Genomic DNA, 25,708 nt, shown 5'->3' with positions numbered 1-25,708 from the left:
GTTGACATTTGTCACATGAGAACGGGTCGCTTCTACGATTTGTTCTTAAGTTCAACAGCTCGGCTGTGGAACGAACTGCCGGCCTCTGTGTTTCCTCCCTCCTACAACATGGGACTCTTCAAGACCCATGTTCACTCCTTCCTCTCCACAAAAAGACCCTCCACACAGCATCCCCAAAGATGACATAGGCCCTGAGGGAAATTATTTTCTTCAGTGCCTCCTGTGTGGAGTTAATATAAAAAAAAAAAAAATAGAAAGCAGAGAAAAGTCGAGCACCGCCGGATACACGTCAGTTAGTTACATATTATAAAAATGTATAAATATATCCGTGACAACTTGATTTTTTATAGTATTAGGGCTGTGTAGAAAGTTTATTGTAGGAATCATTTAGGGGGTAATAAGTAGTGACCGACCAAAACTAAATTCTCAACTAAAGTTTCAGCCGAAACTTAAACTTATTGAAATAAGTTTAAACAAAACACTATATACCCTGAAATTACGAGTGTTTTTATGTGTGTTTAAGTGCGCATATAAGTTATTCTAGAGGAATATACACAAGCCCGAGTAAAGTAGAACACGATCCGACACATCCTAAATGTAGATTTCGGCTAAGCTGAAGTTTTGGCTAATTTCTGGCTAACTAGTAATAAATGAACATTCAAGTTTCAAATCCCTACTGTAATAAAAATGAAAAAAATTCGGCTAGGATCAATGTTTTCAATCATATCCTGTTTTGCAAACAGGATATTGCCTAATAATAATATTACATTATTTTATTTTATAATTTTCATTGATTTACAATCTGTCCTTATTTAATGTGTGTTAAATAATATGCATACTTTTTATTTTCAGATATCTCCCAACGTAGACACGGTCAGCTTGTGTTCTGATTCCCTCGGAATAATCCTTCGCCATTGCAAGGAGTATAAACGAGCTTCCAAACGCTTGGAAAGAACGGGTAAAGGAAGAATCGAAGAGTACTATAGAAACTCCCATCCCACTTCGGCCCAAAGAAATTCCCTCACCACATGTACCAAAGGAAAATCAACCCAAAGCCATTGCTTGCTTCTCACACGAGCCTTCCTGAAGGAGTTGCTGCCCTGGGAACTTTGGGGAACGCCCCACGCTATGCTTCTAGCCTCCATCCTCGCCAAACGATTGCATTCCTTCATATCTACAGATCTATCTAACCCCATTTGGCTAAGGCATAAGTTATCTCAATTGTTGGAGACAACTCCGCATAAGACAGAAGTTGTAAATACACCAGCAACATCAGCTGCGACTCCAGTCAAAATCTTCAAAGAAAAAGAGTTATTTCTTGTTCAAAGCGACGTTGTCAACCCCAGAAATATTTCTCATACACCTGTCATCGAGACTAAGAGAGATATTTCAACCAGCAAGTACGACTGTTTGGATAAAAACGTGGAAGAAACGCAAGTCGTTGTGAAAACATCCATCGAATCAGCCCTATCCAATTTGATTTCAAATACGACCGCTCCGATACTGCAAAGAGACATTGAAAAAATAACTGCAAAGCCCGCTACAAGTATCGTCCCAAATTACCAATTACACGAAGGAAAAGAAACAAAAATCGGCGCTATATCAATTTTGAAGAAGCCTTCCCAGCCGATTGATATAAAAGGATCGCCGTCGCATAGTCTCAACGGGCAGGAGAATCATTCTCAATCTGCCGGTAAAGCGAAGAGTTGCGAAGTTAAGATATACGATAAGGTGGTTGATGGAAGTGTGAGGACGTGGAACAACGACGTTGATTTGGAGTGCGTCAGCTTGGGTCAAGATCTGTTGGCTTCGTTGGACGGCGAGATAGGGTTCGAGTCCCGGCTCGGGAGACTTTGGGAGGCGGACGGGGCTGACAGCAGCGAGGCCTGGAGTCCCAATCCACCCTCTACTGGATCCTCTACCAAAACACCTTACTTATGGGGTAAATAAAAAAAACTACTTGTAATTGATACAATTCAACTAAATTAACAATTAAGTTGTAAGGGGTAATCCTAATGTGTAATATGTCAAATGAACCAAGTAGTTTTCTTGGACGACCCATTTGTTATTAGTTTATATAATATTCATTTACCACTGTGGTCTTTTTTGGCGAAATTTTGTTGTCAATTTACTTTAAAAGATTCATGATTTATTTGGAAATATACCTGGTTGACATTAATTTCAAAATATATTTGCTGTTTTTTAACGTAGCCCAAAATGCCCAGTGTTGTGAAGGTTATTTGGTATAAAAAAAATTCATTCAAAATTTACAAACTTTGAAAATCTTTCGCAACATGATAGCAATGCCGGTTGATGATTTTTTGTAATATATTATTATGATTACTTGGAAGTGTCTATGGTTAACTTTTAAAAGTGGCTACGAACACTGCTTGAATCATATGTCTCACCGTAATACAAAATGAGATAGATCGACTTTTATGAATTCATATCAGCTTGTGCCGTAAAGTACACAAGAATTCTCTACTGCTGTCAGAGTTCTGTGTACAAAAGGACAAAAAAAACCCAAAGGGTTAAGATATTTTCAAACAGGCAATAACCAAGTATGATAAAACCATGTGTAATTACTAATGTACAAATGAGGATATCCAAAAAGAATGCCTGTCCAATTTAAACGTAATGAACAAGTTCAGAAAGAAAATAAAATGATTTGACTTTAACCACTCAGAACATTAGAACGTCAAAAGACGTAAATATGATAATAGCGGTCAAGACATTAGAACGTCTTTTCACGTAAACCCGCGAGATTTTACAAAAATCGATTTATTTCCATCACTAGTATACGGATTGCCATGATTTAAAAAACAGAGTATCGATAATGAATAACGCTACGCGTCTGTATTCAAGAATATCTATGGAACGTAGAAGTGCATTATCTAAGCCGATTGAATCTGTCATCTTGTTCGTTCATAATTTATTGCGTTTCTAAATAATTTATTAAAATTATTTTAGTTTGGACGGTTAATATTTTGAGGTGACTAATAGTTTTTAATTATATTTCTTCAATATATAAAGTGTTATTTCTTTATGATATTTTTAGCAAAACTCGTAAATAACACAAAAATTATCACGTTTTGACAGTTCTCAAAGGAACACATAGTAAATAAATGTCTTTGTCTGAGAGGTTAAATAGAATAATTCAAATGAGTTGAGGAGAAAATTGGCTGATGTCAGCTATGGAACATGTGTTATATTCTTTTAAGTTTCTGACCTTTGGTACACAAAGCTTTCAATGGCTACTGCAGATAATTCTGGTGAGCACGATCGGAACACCCGTTCACAGTTGATGTGGGCTTCGTTCTCTGATTTTTTCTTGTATAAGGAGGCATACATCTTTAACGAGCTGTCTTTTCCCCTTCTTTAATGCGGGCCTCTTTAAGACCCATATTAACGAACCCCTTCCTTAATCGTCTCACATTATCTAACATCTTGCCGATATATGTATCTTTGATAGAGGTTTTAATTTATTTTATGTTTAAACATCATAGATTAGGTGCATGAATTCTACATGTACATTTTTGTTTGAGAAACTTTATAAAATTACTATCCAGGTGGTGAGATTTCATTACAAATAAAAAAATGTCTGTCCCCACCATGGAGAAAAGAAGGGAGAAGAGATGGCACTAGGGCAACTGGGCACATCACATCAAACAAACTCAACTGGGCACATCACATCAAATCGTGTAGCTTTGGTTTGTCAGATGGAACATTGTTATTCCAAAGTGTCAGTACGCAATGTTGTTTTAAATAAAATAAACATTAAAATGTTTTTTTTAAGAAGTACTGTACTTTGCCTGGCTCGTAAAATATTATGATACAAATAAGATATTTGTTTATTTCCTTTGTCACACTTCACAACCAGATTTGTTCAAAGTTTAAATTATTTGTATGTTTTAATTAGCTCCATCTATTGCTAATTTGACTAACATTTCAATTTGAAATCCCCCCCCCTGCACCCCCGGCTTCTGTCGCTAAGTCTCGTAGGAAATGTTCATATGACCAACTCCGCTACCTTCCTTCCTCCGTGGTCCCCACCATTAAAGAAGTGTTTGTTACAGCCGCCATTGATGTCATGTATTTAATGCAAAATGTACATGTTTGCTTTTGTTTATAGGCGACGAAGACACCTTGGACATGGACTTAACAGAAGAAAGTCCCCCTAGAAACATGGTACATACTAACATCTCACATTCCATTTCTAACTTTAACATAAACAAACCTCTCAGCATACATAACATGAAGGAACTGCAAAACATATCCAAAAATACCGTCAATCAGGCTAAGCATAAAATAGGCGACTTGCAGGTTTGTCAATATGCCCCAAATACCCTTTGAATGTGCCTTAGATATGTGAATGTTCGTTAGAGTAAAGTCTTCACTCTTCTAACTTTCTATTCATTGTATTGTTTTTGTCTAACGCAGCTGTTTGTTTCGTGTTTCAAGCATGGGAGAGGGATTTCTTGTCTTGATACCCAATGGCTGACAAACTATCGACAATAATTAGTTACTGCATGAGCACTGGGATGTGTTGGCTACGGTTTAAAGCTGGTCAATGTTGCCATGATTATATTAACCCTTGGAATACCAGCGAATCCGTAGCGGATTTGCTAGGAACTCACCGCTCTTGCCTCGCTATTTTGTATATCTCTAATCTGTATCTAATTCGTTTTCTCCTTTTGCGTGTTTTTGTACATTCACTCTAACCAGACGATGTCATCTTCGGGGAGGTTGGATTGCTACGTGTAATTACATGAAGATTGTTGAATCGGATAAAGAAACCTTACTTTTAATATCCCTAAATAGTTGACAAAATCAAGACGCGATCTAAGTGAAGAAGATATAGTGGAATTATTTCTCGATCTTGGCCACAAATTTTAGAAAATAATGGGAATAAAAACTGCTGTATTTGTTCAAACATAAAACTCAATATCTCGTGCTATTTTGAACCAAAAAAAATGCTCTTAGCATACTAAAATAAATTTTATTCGCTTGGCAAGGAAATAATGTATCTAGCTTTTCGTTTCGTCACTTGCAAACATTGGTTTTTTATCTGTGAAAAGCGTGTTGAAAATTCTGCGATAAATGTCTTATTTTTCATTTTTAAAAGTCATAGTGCTGTATTTATTTACAGGAAAGCCTGAACACATTGTCTGGTAAGACATCATTTTGTAAAAAAAAATAAGTTATTATGAAAATAGTGTTAGCTTGGCGGGCCGCTTGGCATTTCAGCTGGTACACTAAGGGTTAAACAGAGAGCAACAACGGTGAACATAGACTTTATTTTATTAATGGTAAAACTTCAATGTTTTATTAAAGATGGCATTTTAATACTAGGCGATAGACGTACTCAGCGTCTTTTTACAATCTATTTATTCTAACCCGATCTACGCGGCTCTCCCATTATATACATTGTTTCAAAATGTGCCGCGTGATGGGATAGATTGACGTTGAAAAGACCGGCATTAAAGATTGTTAAAATTAGATAATTTAATATAAAAATTGCTTATTTAAAATTTTAACATTTCATCTATGCCAAATTGAAACAGTTTTCATAAAAATACAGTTACCCCTAAGGTTGTCCATTGACTGGTGGGTAGGATGCTCGACTAGCAGTCAAACAGACCAAGTTCGTTAATTTATGAAAAGATTTCAATACCGTCGGCATCGCTGTTCTTTTTCATACGTTGGGTTATATATCGCACCGCCTCTACATATCGTATATATACGTCATTGTAAATTATCTTGGGGTGTTATGCCGTGTTGCACTTCACCCTTTATCCAAAGTTTCAGTCAGCCTTGCTGTGTCCACTATCAGGGCAGATATCATATCACATCTGCCCTGATAATGAACTGGCTCACTGATCAAGTCCATCTTCATGGCAGATGTGAGAAGATACCTGCCTTGATGATGGACACAGTGAGGCTGTCTGAAATGTTGACTAAATTAGGAAGCGCAACACGTCTTAACACACCGAAAATCGATCAAAATAATATTTTTGCGTGAGAGAATCTCATATCATGTCCGGCATAGTAAACGTTTTCTACTTGAAGGGAGCTTCCTGTGTTGGTATATTTGTATTTGATGTTAATTGTTACTTATGAAAATGATGTCACTGGTTGTTTTAGCATTGCTTACCTTCCAAACCTTCCTGTATTTACCGTTTCTTCCTCTGTTTCTAAATGCTGCAATTTGTCATTGTTTAGATAATCTTATTTCTTCGATATCTTATTTAACCTCCCTCTAAATTAAATCTTGCAATCTCACAGATCTGTTTAGCGAAACCAACTTACTGCAAAATTAACAATAATTCCTTTAGCCAAGGTAAGTTTCTTGAATAATGCATCATATTAGAACTCACAGAATGTGCCGCAATATACAAATAGTTCATCACAAAGCAAAAATAACACGAGGCCCTTACTGCAATTATTTCTCCTCATTTAATTTGTATTTAAAATTACATATTTAAAAATGGATTTTGTATGTCATTCTAAGTGGGTACAGTCATTGATAAAAAATGAATTAACTTTATAATTTTTCAGTGTTTTTGTGAGAGATATTTTAGTATTGAAAATTATACGGTTGTTTTCATTTTGAAGGACGAAGCGGCGGGCATGATGGAAGGAATTTTGGACTTCGGGATGGCCGGCTTAAGAAAAGGACTTAGATTAACAGGACTTCAAGAATCTTTGCAGGTAATAAACTCCATGGTGTCCGGAAACTAATAGTACAAGCTGGAATTTGGTGAATCTGTATTTTATCACTTTGGCTGCTATGCGCACATATATGTGTATACATATTTGATTTAAAATTCATCTTTCGATATCTCGACTCTCCATGTAAATAGCGCAAAACACGAGATTAAAAATTGATTTGAACCTTTATCTAGACGGGACAATGATTTTGTTTATTATAATGTCTTTTAATTAATCCTGTAGTGAATTGTGGGAGTCTTCAATGATATTAGGCCTTGCGCGCACCACGATTTTCTGTACCACGATAATTTTGTCGCAGAAATGCAACGTATGAGTTAGTAAGTATGTGCGCGCATATACGACAAATAAAAAGTTGCTATTTTAAAATTGTGATTTGTTACATTTTTCTGCGACAGCGCGCGACGCGATTGTCGCAAAATAAAATTATAGCATTTGAAGTTATATGGAAACGCGCGCACTGCAATTTAAAATCCCTACCTGACAACCTTTCTTCAGCTGAGATTGCATTCCGCCATCTAGTATTATTGTATGCAATTTGAGGTCCAACAATTCTTAATAGTTTGTCAAATGTCTAAATCGTCATTCTATAATAGCCAAAGAATTTTTTTGGATATTGTCGAAGATCATTGTATTTCAGATAAAAGAAACCTTTAACATATCTTTCTGCTGTAAAAGGATGAGTCCAGTATTTATGTGTTCTTTTATTCCTCCTCTTCCGAAAAAGCAAAACAATACAAGCAATTTGTACGAAATCCATGTTGAGAATGAACAATTATCGCAATTTTTCATCGCGATGCGCGCAGTATTATTTTTGCGATTTCTTATAGCACGATTTTAAAATAGTGTCGCAAAAAATACAATCGTGGTGCGCGCTAGGCCTTATAAGGGTTCGTCAAGATCACAAGTTGTTGTATTTACGATAAAAATTACAAAAGTACTGTTGCTGGACTGACGTCCTATTCTATTTAAACTCTAAGATATTCTGTCGGCAGTGGCTCGCGACTGAAGCCGCTAGCCATGGTTGGCTAGGTTCAGAATCACTTCAGAACTATTCGGTTTCTAGTATACGCGCGCATTGCTCGCGCACTTTAGCGCTACCTGTCGTAAAATGCAGTAACTGACAACTTTTCAGAGTGAAGACTACCATAGTTCCAGCTTAGTAGTTTCTAAATTCCCGCGCGGGTGCAATCATGTTAGTGTGTCATTTGGTGTCTTGTACGTGGCACTATTTATGTGGTTCAAAAGTGGTTTTTTTTGGTTAGACAAAAATTGAGAATATATGTTTTTTATTCTCAAATTGAGAACTTATGTTTTTTATTCTCACATTGAGAATTTATGTTTTTTATTCTCAAATTGAGGATTTATGTTTTTATTCTCACATTGAGAATTTGTTTTTTATTCTCAAACTAAGAATTTATGTTTTTTATTCTCAAATTGAGAATTTATGTTTTTATTCTGAATTTGAGAATTTATGTTTTTTATTCTCAAATTGAGGATTTATGTTTTTATTCTCACATTGAGAATTTATGTTTTTTATTCTCAAATTGAGGATTTATGTTTTTATTCTCACATTGAGAATTTATGTTTTTTATTCTCAAACTGAGAATTTATGTTTTTATTCTGAAATTGAGAATTTATGTTTTTTATTCTCAAATTGAGGATTTATGTTTTTATTCTCACATTGAGAATTTATGTTTTTTATTCTCAAATTGAGGATTTATGTTTTTATTCTCACATTGAGAATTTATGTTTTTTATTCTCAAATTGAGAATTTATGTTTTTATTCTCAAATTAAGAATTTATGGTTTTTATGCTCAAATTGATAATTTACGGATTATTTTGTGGTGTTGTTTCACATTTCATTAATCTGTATCTAATTCGTTTTCTTCTTTTGCGTGTTTTTGTACATTCACTCTAACCAGACAATGTTATGATTGCTACCTGTTATTACATCAAGATTGTTGAATCGGATAAAGAAACGTTACTTTTAATGTCCCTAAATCGTTGACAAAATCAAGACGCGATCTAAGTGAAGAAGATATAGTGGAATTATTTCTCGAACTTAACCACATATTTTAGAAAATAATGGGAATAAAAACTGCAGTATTTGTTCAAACATAAAACTTTGACTAACATCAAGAAAAGTGAGCAATTACCTATATTATGGTTAATGTAATGTGCCGTTATGTGTTTCACCGTGCATAAAAATATTTACGAGAAAAAATTAATATTGTTAAAAATGTAGTGTAAAATCAATTGCAGTACAATATACTAAAAGACTTTATTTTTAAAAATTATGGTCTTCGGAGAAAAGTCGCAGAGACCCATTGATGTAATATGAGAAGTGCGTATTTAAATATATATTATCCTTTTGTTTTCTTGCATTAGTTAACGATGGGTCGCATTTTATAGCGTTTTACCTCCACGGCGGTCGTCAGATTCAGATTTACGAGATTATATGATTTATTTTCGCATAAATCGAATTTTTTCGAATTACACCAACAAATTTTCATGCGCGGACAACAATAAGTTTCGAATTACGAATTAAAGATTTTCAAATTAAAAACCCATTTTCTATGAAATTTTTTTTTTTTTTGTTTATATGTCGAAAGTTCTACTTTGCAAAACAATTATTCAGTGTAAATATACTAAATTAACAACAAAAATTAATTATATTAAATTGAAAACTAATAACTGTAAAAAAATATGTGAAGTACTTTTAAAAATGTATCCTATTTCTGCATATTGGTTATGTGTTATAAGGGAGTTTATAAACCAATTGGTATTGACATTATCGTTGAAGTAAAAGATATTTTTAGTTCATGTGACCCTATTAGGAACATGAAATCAAATCAATTGTAATAATTCAGGGCTGCCAGTAAGGGAATTAATGATTTTAAATAGAAAAATAACATCAGATACCAATCTTCTGTTGGACAGACTTTTATTAATTTTAGATTTTTCATTAGACAGTTATAGCTAATATTTTCAACAGGAGTTTATAATTTATGTGTCTTGAAATTTTGATTGATTAGGAGAAAACAAGCATGATGCACATGCAGAAGCCATCGACGGAGAGCATGTCCAGCGGTGGCAGTGGGCTGGTGTCATCGCTCGGACAGGCGCTGACCGCCAGCAGGAAGAACAGTCAGTCGGATGAGGGCGCCATGAAAGCCGATGTCCAGAAGATAGCACTCTCTTCCAAAGGTACTGACCAATAATATAGAATAATTAATTATTATATAGAATATTAACCTCTCAGAAAAGGACTTTTATTTACTTTGTGTTCCTTTGCGAACTGTCAAAATGCGGAAATTTTTGTGTTATTCACGAGTTTTGTTAAAAGCTCCATAACTCACGTTTTGGGAAACGTAGCCTCATTCTAAAAAATGTTTTGGAAAGATTATGAAATTCACTATCGTATTGTTTTGTTATACGTAAATATTTGCGTTTCTAAATATACATTTTCTGAAAACGTCAAAAATATGTAAAAATCGCTGACCATTATTTCAAAGCTGTGAAAAATGTACTTTTTTCTGAGTATCATAAAGAAATAACACTTTATATATTGAAGAAATATAATTAAAAACTATTGGTCACCTCAAAATATTAACCGTCCAAACTAAAATATTTTTAATAAATTATTTAGAAACGCAATAAATTACGAACGAACAAGCTGACAGATTCAATCGACTCAGAAAATGCACCTCTAGATTCCATAGATATTTTTGAATGCAGACGCGTAGCGTTATTCATTATCGATACTCTGTTTTTTAAATCATGGCAATCCGTATACTAGTGATGGAAATAAATCGATTTTTGTAAAATCTCGCACGCTTACGTGAAAAGACGTACTAATGTCTTGACCGCTATTATCATATTTACGTCTTTTGACGTTCTAATGTTCCGAGTGGTTAAGTTGCTTGCGGTGAGAAAAATGAAGATAATGTTGGTACTTCTTATTTGAAGGATATAGTTAAATATTACCGAAGGAGATAGGGTCCCATTAGCTCAGTTGGTAGAGCGGTGCCCCGACAAGGCAAAGGTCCTGGGTTCGAGTCCTAGATGTGACCGCATCTTTTTCTGATTTTTCTGTTTCAAATTTTCGTTTATATTGTCTTCAAAAATTAAATATTACAATTTGAGGTTTTAATCATGTTATTACAAAGAAAAAAAAAATGTAGAAATTTAACCATTTAAGGACATTGACACGTAAGATGACACTAGTGGGCGGCATTATGGGTGTAATTTTGTACCACGGTGCCGTCATGTTGAGACGTTAGCGCACGGGGAATGTATTTCACCGTCAATTTTGTTTAGACGGTAGCCCAGACAATTTTTTTTTTATTACTATGGCAACACCGATTTTAGAATAAAAATTCAATTGTGAGGTTAACTCGGTGTTGGCACACACTCCTTGCCTCATCTCATTCACTTGATCGTGCCATGACTCGTTTGGCCGTCGCCGACTTCTATCATTCTCATTCATGTCATATTCTCCTTACACTCCTTTTTTCGTTCATTCGCTCTACATGCCCAAACCATCCGAGCATCCCTTTCTTAATCTTACTCACTACGCTCAAATCAGCCTTGCATTCCTTGTGGATCTCCACATTTCTCACACGTTCATACATGGTTTTACCACACACATGCCTCAGGGATCTAATTTCTATAGCATTCAGTCTACTTTCATCCTTCCTCTGCCAGTTCCATGCCTCACTTACATACATCAGGGTAGGTACTAGCACTCCATTGTGGACTGCTAGCTTTGTTTCCTTAGACAGTTTTTATTAGCGCCAACTGCGTTCAGTCCTCCATTAATGAAGTTACCTGCATTTACCTTTCTTTCAATATCTCTACCAGCGTTCCCATCTCAAAATGACATTTCAACATACCTATAAAAAGTGCTATAATGTTATGAAAAGTGATGAAACAAAACTAGGTTAAATAGTTACGTATGTAACCTATTAATGTTAATGATATATTAAAAGTAACGAATTTACAGTGTAGTAAATGAAGAGCATGAGATATCTTTCAAAGGATTGTGACACTTGTTCTCAAACAATAATACTCGTGAATTTAATCAACTTAAAATACATTATTATGTCTGATCAAATTTAAAACTACGTCAAGCAAGAGAGAGAAAGAGTGAGAATCATTTAGAGATAATTTTATATTAACATACGCAAATTATGACGGGATTGCAGCGAATTTAATTACTACTGTGTGTGCGTCAAAGGTCCGCCCCGGAATCATCTACAGCTCGCTGCATCATTTCCGAGAAGTTGCTGTTTCATTAGCGATAAACTCGCTGCGTTATTTCCAATGACGGTAGTGTAGAATAGCGAAGTCCTCATTCCTCAAACAGAGGCGTTTTGTTTCAAGTCATCCCGTCCTTTCTTTTTCATTCCGATTTTAAGAATGATTCACCTTCTTGAGCTTGCTTCTGCAGGAGCAGCGCGCAAGGCACTGACAGCGGGGGGCTGCGCTCCTCGCTCGGCTCGCCTTTATAAATAACTTTTCTGAATGATCCGGAGTATATATATGACCAGGATATATGTATTGTAAGACGCCTTCGGCAAACTCCGGCAAGTGTGTTGATATTGCTTCAGTAGGGATGTACCCTCGTGTATCGATTGAATAATAACCCACATGTTACAACTACGCAGCGGATTTTGATAGGGTAATGTAATTCTCACGCTCTACATTTAATACACTGTCATTTAGAGAATTTCTTCCGGAAGGTTTATATATATATATATATAAACATGCATATTATATTTATAGAATGTAGAGAAAAGTCGAGCAACGCCGTGTACAAGTCGGCAAGTTATATTAAAAAAAAAAACTTAAACTTTAAATCATGAATCTATACAGGGTGTATCGGCACCAAAGATATTAGAAGAACGAGATGTGCTATGCGCAGTTCGTACTGAGTGGAATTGTTTTGCCGAGTATCACCGGTTTTGTTCACCAATACTACTGCACACCTTCGCTTACGCTAAGGCATCGCTAAGGTATCCGCACTAATACATAGAACAGATTTCTGTGCGTACACGTCCCGATACCGTTCAAAGTACCCTAATTAGTTAGTACTCCGGCTACGGTCCGGCGGCCAACATAGCATATCTCGTTCTTCTAATATCTTTGATCGGCACTAACCCGACAAACTTTAACCAGCTATTCCTTAGCACATTTGGAGTAAAAAATGTTATGGGCACTTTGCTGTCCGGTAGCATTTTTTTTTTCAATTAAAAACAAAAAAAAATAAAATTTCCACACTACATCACTGTCATTGGCATTGCGTTTCGTGTTCAACAGCTGTTATAAGCAAGTATGTCAAAAAGCGTCTTCGCTCTTTCGCACACACTAAATAATAATAGTTAAAAATGAGACAAATGGTGCCGTGCCATTTCGTTGTGATTGTAGAAGTGCGTCAATATAGGTACACACGTGCATTATTCAACGGAATTCGAATAAAATATTTGCCAGATGGGTTTTCAAACTTTGACAAAGGATAAAACAGTGGTGACTTGTGGTGAAAATATGAATAATAAATTTTTTATTAAAAAAAAACGTTACCCGACAGCAAAGTGCACATAAGATTTTTTACTCCAAATATGCTAAGGAATAGCTGGTTAAAGTTTGTCGGGTACGTGCCGATACACCCTGTATATGTTTCACTTCTTCGCAACAAGCATTTTTGTATTTTATTTTATGTAATAAGTATATTTATATTCTTATTTTATTAGTAATTTTTTTTGTAATATTACCGACCCACAGGCAGTGCCTTTGTGGGTTCCCTTCACTTATCTTTGTTTTATATTTTTTACATTTGTTAAATTATTATTTATGATTATTAATTATGTTGTAAAATTATTGGGAAAAAATGATTAATTGAAAAAATCGAAGATTTAAGGTATAGCACTACGTAGTAATGAAAAATCACGTGTTTTTGGCTTGAAAATTTGTTCAGTTAGAATATATCAGCCGTCTTACTCATAATAGATAATACATAATCGTACTACGTTTACCGGCCGTAATACTGCAGTATCAATGGCTGACAGATTTTTAAACTTCCCGACCCCCAGGATTAGGGACGTATTACTACCGTATTAAGACAGATATTGCAGACTTTGTTAAAAATCTTGTTGATTTGACAAATATTGATCGGTCGCGCAATGAAAATGTAAAAAAAGCAGTAATACCCATTGGCAACACTATCAGAGGAATATTTTAAATCGAAATCGATTTACCAATGCAAATACGGAATGGATAATCGAATTAGCTAAATTTCGAAGAGATTCAAAGCAGACCAGGTCAAAGACATTGCAAATGTCATCTGAAGACATGTGAAGTTAGCAACTGAATGCGAAATGCAAAAATAACCGTGTTTTTGAGGATTAGAACAATGTGGTGCCAGTCTTAAAAAATCTTGCATGAATATTATTATGAGTAAATATTTTAACCTGAGCAGTATTTGGCTCTTCTCACTGTATAGCTATACCAGCGCTGTAGCGGCGTATTAGGGAATCGTTATAAGTAAGACTGTATATGTTTTAATTAAATACTGGCAGTAGAACACATCTTGGCCTGTGAAACAATCTAGCATTATCTTTCTATAAATCTTTTTATAATATCAGGCCTATAAAAACTGCTGTTTCGTGACACTGAATTCTTTTAATGTTTTTTCCGCTCCAACCAATAAGGAGGCTAGGATTCAAATTTTACTGGTTTGAATCTGCGCAGTGTTGCTTTGAGTTGAATCGTCCCGCCCGCGCCGTAGCGAAAACGTCAGCTAATGACAGTTGACGAAAACACCGTACCGAGAAAACAACCGATGTGTCAATTCGATTTTTAGCTGAAGTTATAATTAGTTCAATTTTATACGAGTGCCTGTGAATTCCTCCACCATACGAGCGCTGCCAAAAGAACCATATCATCGAACATCACAACCAACTCTTCCGTAAGTCACATTTGCGAATACCTATCTTTTTGGTTCAGCGAACGGAGCGTTAATTTACATAGGCACATACCTGCCTAGATTATAACCATTATAATCTAACCCATGTGTCGATAGTCTACGCGATTATCACACAACCGCTTCAATTCAGTTCAAAATCTCCTTCTTACGAACCCATTTTCGGTTACGGTTTTATTGTATAATGTGGCAAATTAAATTCTTTAGAAAATAATGGTAAAACATTTAAACTTTTGTGCCTGAAGTTTGCAAAATCAAACACACTTTTTGGAGATGTTTTTTTTCTTTCATAAATCAAAACAGGCGGCTGGTGTTGAGCGGTATTTCAAACCTTATTGCCATCTACAAAAGGAGTGTTATTGTTAGTGGGCCGATTCCAAATGTTACACCACGTGGTGCATCGCCTTCAGCTATAAATCACCATAAATCTAAAAAGGTTCTCTGCTACCCTAATACATTTTTCTATTGATTTCCATATTTTAATAATAATTAATGATTCCAGACATTGAAATAAATTCAGAAGCACGAAAGAACCAACACACTGTTCAGCCGATCCCCTTGCTGAAACAGCAGCATGTCATCAGTCAGGACAACTCCTACGTTGGCAGCAGTATACGCGACAGAGAAAAGGAAAAATCCAGAGAGCAGGTACAGCTTTACACACTTATCGAGCCACTAGTTGTAAGTCTTAGGACGGGTTGTTTCACAGAATTTGAACAATTCATCAAATTTTAACGTCAATTTTTTTAAGGACAGATCTGTCCGGGGCGTCCATACATTACTAGCCACAAATATCATATTCCGTTAGAGGCTCTGAACGACAGATCTGACCGGGGCGCCCATACAATACTAGCCATAATCATCATATTCCATTAGAGGCTCTGAAGGACAGATCTGACTGGGGCGGCCATACAATACTAGCCATAATCATCATATTCCATTAGAGGCTCTGAACGACAGATCTGACCGGGGCGCCCATACAATACTAGCCATAATCATCATATTCCATTAGAGGCTCTGAACGACAGATCTGACCGGGGCGCCCATACAATACTAGCCACAATCATCATATTACATTAGAGGCTCTGAAGGACAGATCTGACCGGGGCGCCCATACAATACTAGCCACAATCATCATATTACATTAGAGGCTCTGAAGGACAGATCTGACCGGGGCGCCCATACAATACTAGCCACAATCATCATATTACATTAGAGGCTCTGAAGGACAGATCTGACCGGGGCGCCCATACAATACTAGCCACAATCATCATATTACATTAGAGGCTCTGAAGGACAGATCTGACCGGGGCGCCCATACAATACTAGCCACAATCATCATATTACATTAGAGGCTCTGAAGGACAGATCTGACCGGGGCGCCCATACAATACTAGCCACAATCATCATATTACATTAGAGGCTCTGAAGGACAGATCTGACCGGGGCGCCCATACAATACTAGCCACAATCATCATATTACATTAGAGGCTCTGAAGGACAGATCTGACCGGGGCGCCCATACAATACTAGCCATAAACATCATATGCCATTAGCGCCTCTGAGGGGCAGATCTGACCGGGGCGCCCATACAATACTAGCCATAAACACCATATGCCATTAGAGGCTCTGAAGGACAGATCTGACCTGGGCGTCCATAGATTACTAGCCACAAACGTCATACTCCATTAGAGGCTCTGAAGGACAGATCTGACCGGGGCGCCCATACAATACTAGCCATAATCATCATATTCCATTAGAGCCTCTGAGGGGCAGATCTGACCGGTGTGCAAATACAATACTAGCCACAATCATCATATTACATTAGAGGCTCTGAAGTACAGATCTGACCGGGGCGCTCATACATTATAAAAGTAATTATGTGATTTCTTTGTCATTGGAAAGAGAATGAATTATTCTTCTCAGTTTGTGTCAAATATTTATACTTGATACCGTGTGGGTAAAATCCTTAAAATCATGAGTGTGTGATTGGCGGGATTTTTTTTGTTGACAGTTGAAATTAAAATGTTGATTTATGTTTTTAAATTGTATAAACGGCATGAAAAGTGAAGTAACTAATTTCCTCCACCAAAGGAATGTGTTTTTTAAATATCGAATTATATCAAAATTATGGACATTTCCAGACAAAATGTTTCAGTAAGTTTTTTTGTTAACATTTTCATTATTGATATTAAAATTTTATTGCATAGGAATATCAATTTTAAATGCAAACATCTCAAAGATAATTTTATCGAGTTTCTAAGTTGATATCTTTTTATGACAACTTAAAAAATAAGAAATATAATGCACATTCAAAATACGTCAGAAGCATTCTAAAGTTCCATGAATTTTCACTGTCTCGTTGGGACTTGTAATTAAAAAAAGAAGGGTTAACAGAAATATTATTAGGGGGAAAACTGAAATAAAGGAGAAGCTGTTGAAAAGGGTTAGCGGAAGATGTTGTAGCTAAAATTACTCTGTTTGTTACAATTTCTATTCATTTTTTAGCTGTTAGACCTGCCGATTCCGATATCCATCGAGCCGGCTGGTACCGGAACAGAGTCTCCAGATTACGAGTATGAAGAGGCAGCCGATTTCGCTTCCACCATCGCCAAATTACGCAGTCTTTTGCAACAGAAGACAGGGGATGTAACACCAGTGTAAGTTTGCCAAATTATTACTATTCAATGCACAAATTATGTAAGTTCTAAATCAAATAGTAATTGTTGCAGTTAGACCTTTACCTTAGATGAAATTTAACATATATAAATAGGTCATTCCCAACCTTCCTAATAGGAACCCATCTTTTTATGTGAGTGTTTGGAAGTCAAAGGGACTACGGCATCCCCAATTGGGGTATGTCGTGAGGCTAGTGAAGGTGGGAAGGGGAAGAAGATGGGGGGGTGGAAGGTTGGGAAGTGACTGGTTATTCAGATCTGACCACCAAACATGGCTAAAGCCATTTCAAGTAACTTTTGTATTTGAAGGGTATGCTTTCACCAGGGCGATACTTCTCCTTCATACCCAGAATTGGTGATATATTATTTAAAATTACATTTTAAACACCGCCACAGGGCTTTGTTTAAATATTTGTTAAAAAGACTGTGTAAAGTTTGTATTGAGGAATGCAATCCATAGTTGGAATGAGATGTACACAGTGGCATGCACAGAGTTTTGGATCAGGGTAGGAAAACAACAAATTAATTGGAAAAAAAAAGCTTTCCACGGACAACCTCCCTTCTTGCAAGTTTTTGCTAAGAATGGCTAAGCTGCCGACTTTAGTCGATTTTGTTTGGATTTCATAAGCCAGATCATTCATCTATGCATATTACAAGCCCATTTTTTCTGCTAAATAAAGACAGGCAATAATATTCTGAAAGAAAGCCAACATATTATTTTGTTAGTAAAGTTTTACTAAATAGAGGTACCAACACATGGCACTGATCACCATTTTGCTGGCTGTCGCAATTTTTGTTCTGAAAAGCTCTGCCTATTTAGACACTAACACAAACAAGTAATCTCTTGAATGCACGCACAGCACAGATGTACATATTTTGTGTAGTACTTTAGTAAACATTGTGTGTAGTACTCTGAAGTGAATGGCTTTTGGCATACTTAATTTATGCTTTTGACACATTGGTATGGTGTGCGAAGCTGCAATTCGTAGGTGGAACATCGCGCATATATGAAAATATGGATTGATTTCTTGCAATAAATTTACACATACATTTAAACATAATTTAAATTTTTATATGTGTAAGGTAGGTTAGACAGTGCTTATGTACCTATATGGAATGCACGCCTCTTTATATACATATTTAAAATTTTAAGTCTTCCTTTTAGTCTGTCCAGCCGTTCATTTAGGTATGTGTAGCTTGATTAAATGCAGGAGTTCAGAACAATAGAATTTAGAAAAATAAGTAAATGTTTTTACTTTTCCAGATCCCAAGATGACGGAGCATTACTCCATCTCCACGACAACAAACTGGCAACCCTATCCAAACCGGCATCCGCAACGCAACCAAACAACTCCCCCGTGCACCGTTCCGCTACCGCCAGTCAAAGAGTACCGGAGAAAAATCAGAGATCATCTGACCAAATGGAAATAGCGTCCATACCAAGCTTCGAATCAGAGAATGGCTTCACGATACTAACCCCGCACAACTCTGCTGAGCTTTTCGAGGCGGAAGAAGCCTTAAATCACAAAATCGGATCCATTCCAACCGCGATACACATCCAATCCAACGGTAACAACATGCAGAGACTGGATAAGCTGTTCACGCGAACTGTCACCGGGGTTTTTAACACGATCAAGACAGCGGTCGGTGGCGATTCGCTGGCGGACGCGGTGGCCGGGTACACGGAGACATCTTGTGGTGGGGCCGATAAGCTCACCATGGTGAGGGCGCACCAGCATAAGGATGATTGGATTTTCGTGAAAGGAAATGTTGACGTAAGTCATCCGCTGTTAAATAATAAAATCAATGTGTAGTAAGATTATTTTATACACATCTTCTTTATTTGCCAGTAAGTAGTCACCCCCAATTGTGGGGGTGACTACTTACTGGCTATTTGTCTGATCACCAAACACGGCCAAAGCCATTTCAAGCAACGTTGAATTCTGAATGGTGGTCTTACACCAGGGTGATACTGAGAGTGTTACCCTAGTGTAAAACCACCTCAGACATACTCTCAGTATCGCCCTGGTGTAAGACAAGTAGTGTTTTTATTTCTTCATATGAATACCGTTCAAGAGTTCTAAATGCTGTGAAACCACCATTTGAATCGATAAGTTGCTTGAAATGGTTTTAGCCATGTTTGATGACCAGATATGAATATCCAGGTACTTCCTCTCCCCATCTCCTTCCCCTCCCCACTACCTTCAGTCTTACAACATACCCCAATTGTGGATGCCATAGTCCCACTGCCAGTGACAGTGGGGAACAATTGAGACTATCTATTCAAAAAATATTTCTTATTTTTCATGAATTATTACTTCTTTCCATAGAAAATTGTTTTGAAAATGATGTATTTGATTTTGCAGGTGAGCATTCTAGTAAGCAAGCTGCTGGTAGAAAGGAGGGGATTTTGTGTAGTGGAAGTGGAGGCTGCGCAGGACTCCCTGGAGGTGCTGGTGGGGTCCAGACACAGCGGTGCCACCTGCCACCCCGGTAACACGCAGGGCGCCACCAATAGCGGCACTGTGCAGGATGATTTGGGTAATATTTTAAAAGGTTCCATGACAACACAGAAAATTGAAGAAAAAGAACAAAAGACTAACCGAACCTAGCATATTAATTTATAATGTTCTGTTTTATCCGGTTACTATTCTTAAACCATTGCATCGCTGTGTAGTTTTGGTCTTATACCCCGAAGCCGGCAAATGGTTAGTTTGACTTTCAAGACGGTTTTGGTACTTAAATTATTGACAGAAATTAAAATTAATTTAAACATTTTTTTGTTCATGTCGTTTATTGAAAAAATAAAAAAATTCGAATAATTTTTGAATTTTTTTGTCTTTTTTTATTTTTACGTTAATTTTTAGTTTTTGCTGTTGGAACCCTTAAAAAGAAAAAGAGACTGATATAAAATATTCATATAAATTATCGGACAGCAACGCCTTTCCCGCCATTTGAGTAGGACCGGTGTAAAAGCAGAACTACCCTTCCCACCGAAAGTGTGTTAAGAATGCGACAGAATAGAAAATATTTGACAAACATTTTGAAAAAAAACACAGTTCCATGATATCCATACGTAGTAATGCAAAATCATGTGTTTTTGGTCTGAGAATTTGGTCGCCTAGAAATGTTTCAGATGCTTTAATTAAATACTGCGAGTAGAATACATCTTGGCCTTTGAAATAATCGAGTATTTTTTAGATAAGTCTTTTTATAAGCCCAGAAAAAAATAATGTAAAGGCCTATGAAAACTGCTTTAAAGTTCGAAATCTCCTACTTATGAACCCATTTTCGGTTATGATTTTATTGTATAATGTGGAAAATTAAGTTATTTATAAAATCATCGAAAAAAAATTAAATATTTATGCCTGAACATCCACAAAATAAAATAAAAAGCGCTTTTCGGCCATGTTTTTTTCTTCGATAAATCAAAATAGGCAGATGGTGTAAAGCGGGAATTGAAACCTTATCGCCATCTACGTAAGGGTTGTTTTTGATAGCGGCTCAATTTAAAATATTACACGACATGGTGCATCGCAATCACAAACTCCAACGGCTCGGAGGGCTTTGAAGCAGAGAATGGACGGTTATCTCGAGAGTATTTCCTCCTGGGGTAAAAATAATCTCGTCGAATTTAATGTTTCAAAGACCCAATCCTGTCTGATTACGTCTAAAAGGGATCCAAATGATAATATAGTCTCCTTCAACGGAAGCAATCTTCCGAACAGGCCTTCCATTGATATGCTTGGTATAACTATAAGTGACCAGCTCAGGTACGGGGGCTCCATCGAAGCCAGAGTAAAGTTGGCCTCTCAGAAGCTGGGCGTACTGTACAGGGCCCGCAGATACTTTAATAGTACACAACTGCTGACCCTGTACAAATCGCAAGTGCGCCCTACTGTCGAATTTGGCAGCCATCTCTGGTCCGGAGCCCCTAAATACCTGAAAAAAACCCTTGACTCTGTGCAGAAACGGGCGGTCCGTTTGATAGATTCCCCAATCTTAACAAACGGACTGCAATCTTTAGAGCACAGGCGTCAGGTAGGTATGCTGTCCTTGTTCTATCGATATTACAATGGAAGATGCTCTGAGGAACTAGCATCATTGATCCCTTCGGCACCGGTGCGTAGTCGGGATACACGCCAAACGCGCGCCCAACATTTGTACACAGTTGACATTTGTCACATGAGAACGGGTCACTTCTACGATTCGTTCTTAAGTTCAACATCTCAGCTGTGGAACGAGCTGCCGGCCTCTGTGTTTCCTCCCTCCTACAACATGGGACTCTTCAAGACCCATGTTCACTCCGTCCTCTCCACAAAAAGACCCTCCACACAGCATCCCCAAAGATGACATAGGCCCTGAGGGAAATTATTTTCTTCAGGGCCTCCTGTGTGGAGTTAATATAAAAAAAATAAAAATAAAATCACCTTAATCGCACCTGATATGCCAAAGTTTGTGTTTTTTTTTTGTAATGATTTGTGCGAAAATGAAAACAATTTTTTTTTTAAATATATCAAAATACGCAGACCCTTGTTTTCGCTCGCATGAATTGCGTTTATACAGATAGATTATTGAAATAAATTTCGTTTCAACTTAATTACTATAAAGAACAATTATTTACCTCGGGGGATATTGGCATTTATATTCTAATTAAAATTAATAATTACATAATGTTTAGTTGTTGATTTTTAATTTAATCTTAGGAATTCGCAAATATCCAATACTGATTTTTATGATTTGTATATTCATGTCGCAAACAGTCCGTACATGTCTCTGCTGAAATTACTAGATCCGCATCGCCACCGCCTCTCGAAATGTTGAAACTAGCTTCCATAACCTCACAACAGCTATAGCTGTCTGTTTTATGACTGTTTTATGCATTGATCTAAAGCTCACGCATTGTTACAAAATGTCTGACAGAAGTGACGATGAGATTATTATGTTTAAAATCTCTGGCATCACTGAAAAGTTTCAAATTACCTGTGTACGAACCTCAGCATAGATGCATGGCGGTAGTCACCAACTACTTGATTGAATACTTGCATATCCCTTTGGGCCTTATTGTTTTGATGTATATTCGTAGAAGAGTCGGAGCTGATAAACGGCTGTCCGCTCTACCACATGTGCATGGAGCTGGTCTCTGTCGTCCTGGGGGGATCCCTTCAAAAAGACGCCGTCGTCAAGTGCACCAGTGTTGCCATGGCAGGTAAGCAACCCATAAATTCATATTAACCATCTTTTTGTGTCCTTTTGTAAACAGAACAAACATGTACTTGTTTGTCTATTTTTTAATTTGTTAATTTTCATTATACGTTTATCCGGATAAAGAAATCATTGGTTTTGAAACATGTAAATCCTTTTTGATTAAATAGTGGTGTTTATAAAGTTATTTATTTTATTTAAATTAAAATGATGCCACAAATTGATTTTATAATTATTGAAGAAATAATTAACTATTTAAACTGATAAGTGGAAGTTAGTAATTTCATAGATTTTGGTTACCCCTCTTGGCAACGTTAAGGTTAAATGATATTTAAATATTTTAACATTTACAGAGTGGTACATATTATTCACATTATCATTTCGGTGAATCGAAACGCTGCTTTAAATGACTTTACCCGTATTTAGAGAAGCAATCTGAATAGCCAGGCATGTCTCGACCTGTCTCTGCCCCATCACCCTTTCGTCTTAACAAAATAAAATTAATGTGAAATATATGTATTAAGTAAAGAACTTAATTTTCGAAAAAACCCACATAAAAATTCATGAAACTTCATCAACTGCTGTCACTACTAATTCATTTTACGAAAAAGAAAAAAGGGTTCAGTGCCGACACATTACAAGTAGTTTAATTTCAAAAAAGCTGTAAATAAAAATACTAAAAAAGGCAAAATTGTAGATGGGGACGAGAGTATATTTAGAAATTTCCAAATTACTAGTATGAAAAGGGATGAGGTTTATAAGTATTTAGGATACCCACAATCAAATAGATTAGACCATAGTAGTATTAAAAATGATATTAGGATTAAATTTCAAACTAGGATCAAGAAAATTTTAAAATGCAATCTATCTGCTAAAAATTTAGTAAAAGCAATAAATACTTGGGCAATACCTCTATTAACGTACTCATTTGGCATAATTAAATGGTCTAATACAGATTTAGATAACTTAGAAAGATTAATTAGAACTACTCTAACAAAGTTTAATTGCCATCGTCCATAAAAATAATTCACCAAAGTTTGGTAATTAAACATAACTTGATTGACTGCCTAATATAATACAATATTATGAATAAGAACCAAATTCATTTTTAGAAAACGATTTTTTTTAAATATATTATGATAAAACTATACTAACAGACCGAACGATTAGTCATAATAGACCCGATATAGTTTTAGATGACAAAATTTAAAAAATAACTTATACATTGATGTCGCTATTCCAAATTCCTGTAATATTAAAAAAATCTGTTAATGAAAAAATAAGAAAATACACAGATTTAGGAAATGAAATAAAAAGAATTTGGCATTCTCAGACTATAAAAATATTACCATTTGTTATTTCGGCTACTGGCATTATACCTAGCTCTCTCATTAAAAATTTAGGCATATTAGATCTATCAAAAAATGTATATATAAAGATGCAAAAGTCGGTCATTTTGAATACATGTAGGATAACGAAAGATTTTTTAAATATTTATGTTGAGGGATCAGTAGGATTTATAGGCCCTGTTAGGAGTTCTACCGAGCCGAACCCTCTGATATGAAAATATCTGGAGTCGGTGAATTATTTTCCCATTTGATCTTTGTGTGAGTTGACGTGTTGTTCTTGTATTGTTTTGTATTTATTTTGCTTATATAATGCACTTGCATAATGTTGATTGACTAGATGATCATTTGTGGAAAAGTGTGTGGAAGGGTTTAGTTTTTCCTATGGGGAAAATTTAACCCGGACATAAAATCGGAAGTCTTTAAATGAGTGCGCAATTTTTTTCGTACAATCTATAGTCCACTTTTATGGACTTGACTGCTTTATCGATTTCTCAATAACTTATTGTCGCAATTTATTATGTACCTTCGCTTGCAATATTATCAGCTCCGTTTACTCCAAATGAATAAAATAACTCCATGTACTTATACCACCTACTACCTACTTATTAATCGAAATGTAATAATATTATTTTTATTTTACTACTATTCTTAAATTAATGTTAAATGTAAATAAATATATTCTTAAATTTATTTACATTTACTGTGTATCTAATTTAGTAACTGCTATTTTAGTATATTTTCATTATCTATACTTTTGTTATCATGCTTTATACATTTTGTTTATTTCTTACTTTATAAATAAAAACTTTCTTTCTTTTCTTTACCCTATGTATATTGTAATGGCACTACTCCGAAACTCAAACACGAGAAACGTTTTTTTCTATTGAATTGGGTAGTTACGTTAAAAAGAAAACATTTTTATTGTAATTAGTTTTCTTAGTATAACATATTTATGTTTTTATATAAAAGAAATATATTTAAAAAAAAATTTTTTTTTTTAAATATATGATGGATGGAATTATTGTCAACGCCCAGTACTAGTATTAAGTCAGTAGCGACATTAATTTCCATTCAAATCTACAAAAAATTATATTTTGTGTAGAATTTTTTATTGTCGTTTATTTATTCCAGATGTCGTTGAAGAAATCCTCCGTGAAAACCTAAACACCTTTAACTTCTGGCTGAGAGACTTTATCATTGGTAACTTCCGTAGCCTGTCCAAACACTTGGAGGAGACTCCCGTCAAGATAGAAGTGGAGGAACCACTCCAAGAAATCCACGCTGAACAGATTAGCGATGCTCTGATCCAAAAAATTCCCGGTAACCTTTTGAATATTGTTTTTAACCTCTGGTGTGCCGGAGATGCCTACTACTGGGTACGCAAGATTTGTATCCGTTGTGTGGTGTTGAATATGTCCCATAGCAAAAAAGTTATATATCCATCACCTCAAAATACATTTGTCCCAACTATTTTTCTTTGTATTTATTTATATATTTTACGAAAAGTTGACAGCAAATCTGTAATTATATAACAATATAGCAGGTAACTCCATTAATGGAGGACTGAACGCAGTTGGCGCTAATAAAAAATTGTTCAAAGAAGCGAAGCTATCAGTCCACAATGGAGTGCTGGTACCTACCCTGATGTATGGAAGTGAGGCATGGAACTGGCAAAGAAAGGATGAAAGTAGATTGAATGCTGTTGAAATGAGATCCCTGAGGCGTATGTGTGGTAAAACCATGTATGATTGTGTGAGGAATGT

The 25,708-nt window shown here is 35.9% G+C and overlaps 1 protein-coding gene and 1 non-coding gene across 2 annotated transcripts in view; both read left to right on the top strand.

Annotated features, from left to right (window-relative positions):
* Window positions 1-25,708, top strand: part of LOC149413564 (uncharacterized) — a 39,716-nt gene that overhangs the window by 12,313 nt on the left and 1,695 nt on the right. Inside the window, exons 2-11 of the mRNA XM_089644391.1 lie at window positions 853-1,942; window positions 4,133-4,323; window positions 6,616-6,711; window positions 9,768-9,939; window positions 15,216-15,361; window positions 17,222-17,373; window positions 18,656-19,166; window positions 19,758-19,932; window positions 22,478-22,600; window positions 25,077-25,265. Coding sequence (XP_089500517.1) covers window positions 853-1,942; window positions 4,133-4,323; window positions 6,616-6,711; window positions 9,768-9,939; window positions 15,216-15,361; window positions 17,222-17,373; window positions 18,656-19,166; window positions 19,758-19,932; window positions 22,478-22,600; window positions 25,077-25,265 — 2,845 coding nt within the window. The remainder of the gene's footprint in view (window positions 1-852; window positions 1,943-4,132; window positions 4,324-6,615; window positions 6,712-9,767; window positions 9,940-15,215; window positions 15,362-17,221; window positions 17,374-18,655; window positions 19,167-19,757; window positions 19,933-22,477; window positions 22,601-25,076; window positions 25,266-25,708) is intronic.
* On the top strand, window positions 10,733-10,805 carry TRNAV-GAC (transfer RNA valine (anticodon GAC)). Its single transcript has one exon. It is a non-coding gene; the product is annotated as a tRNA-Val (tRNA).

This window comes from Hesperophylax consimilis, chromosome 21 (assembly GCF_061612785.1).
Source record: "Hesperophylax consimilis isolate HC1 chromosome 21, BYU_Hcon_1.0, whole genome shotgun sequence".
Classification (NCBI taxonomy): domain Eukaryota; kingdom Metazoa; phylum Arthropoda; class Insecta; order Trichoptera; family Limnephilidae; genus Hesperophylax; species Hesperophylax consimilis.
The sequence above is the reverse complement of the archived record's forward strand: the minus strand, read 5'-3'. Positions and strand labels throughout refer to the sequence as shown.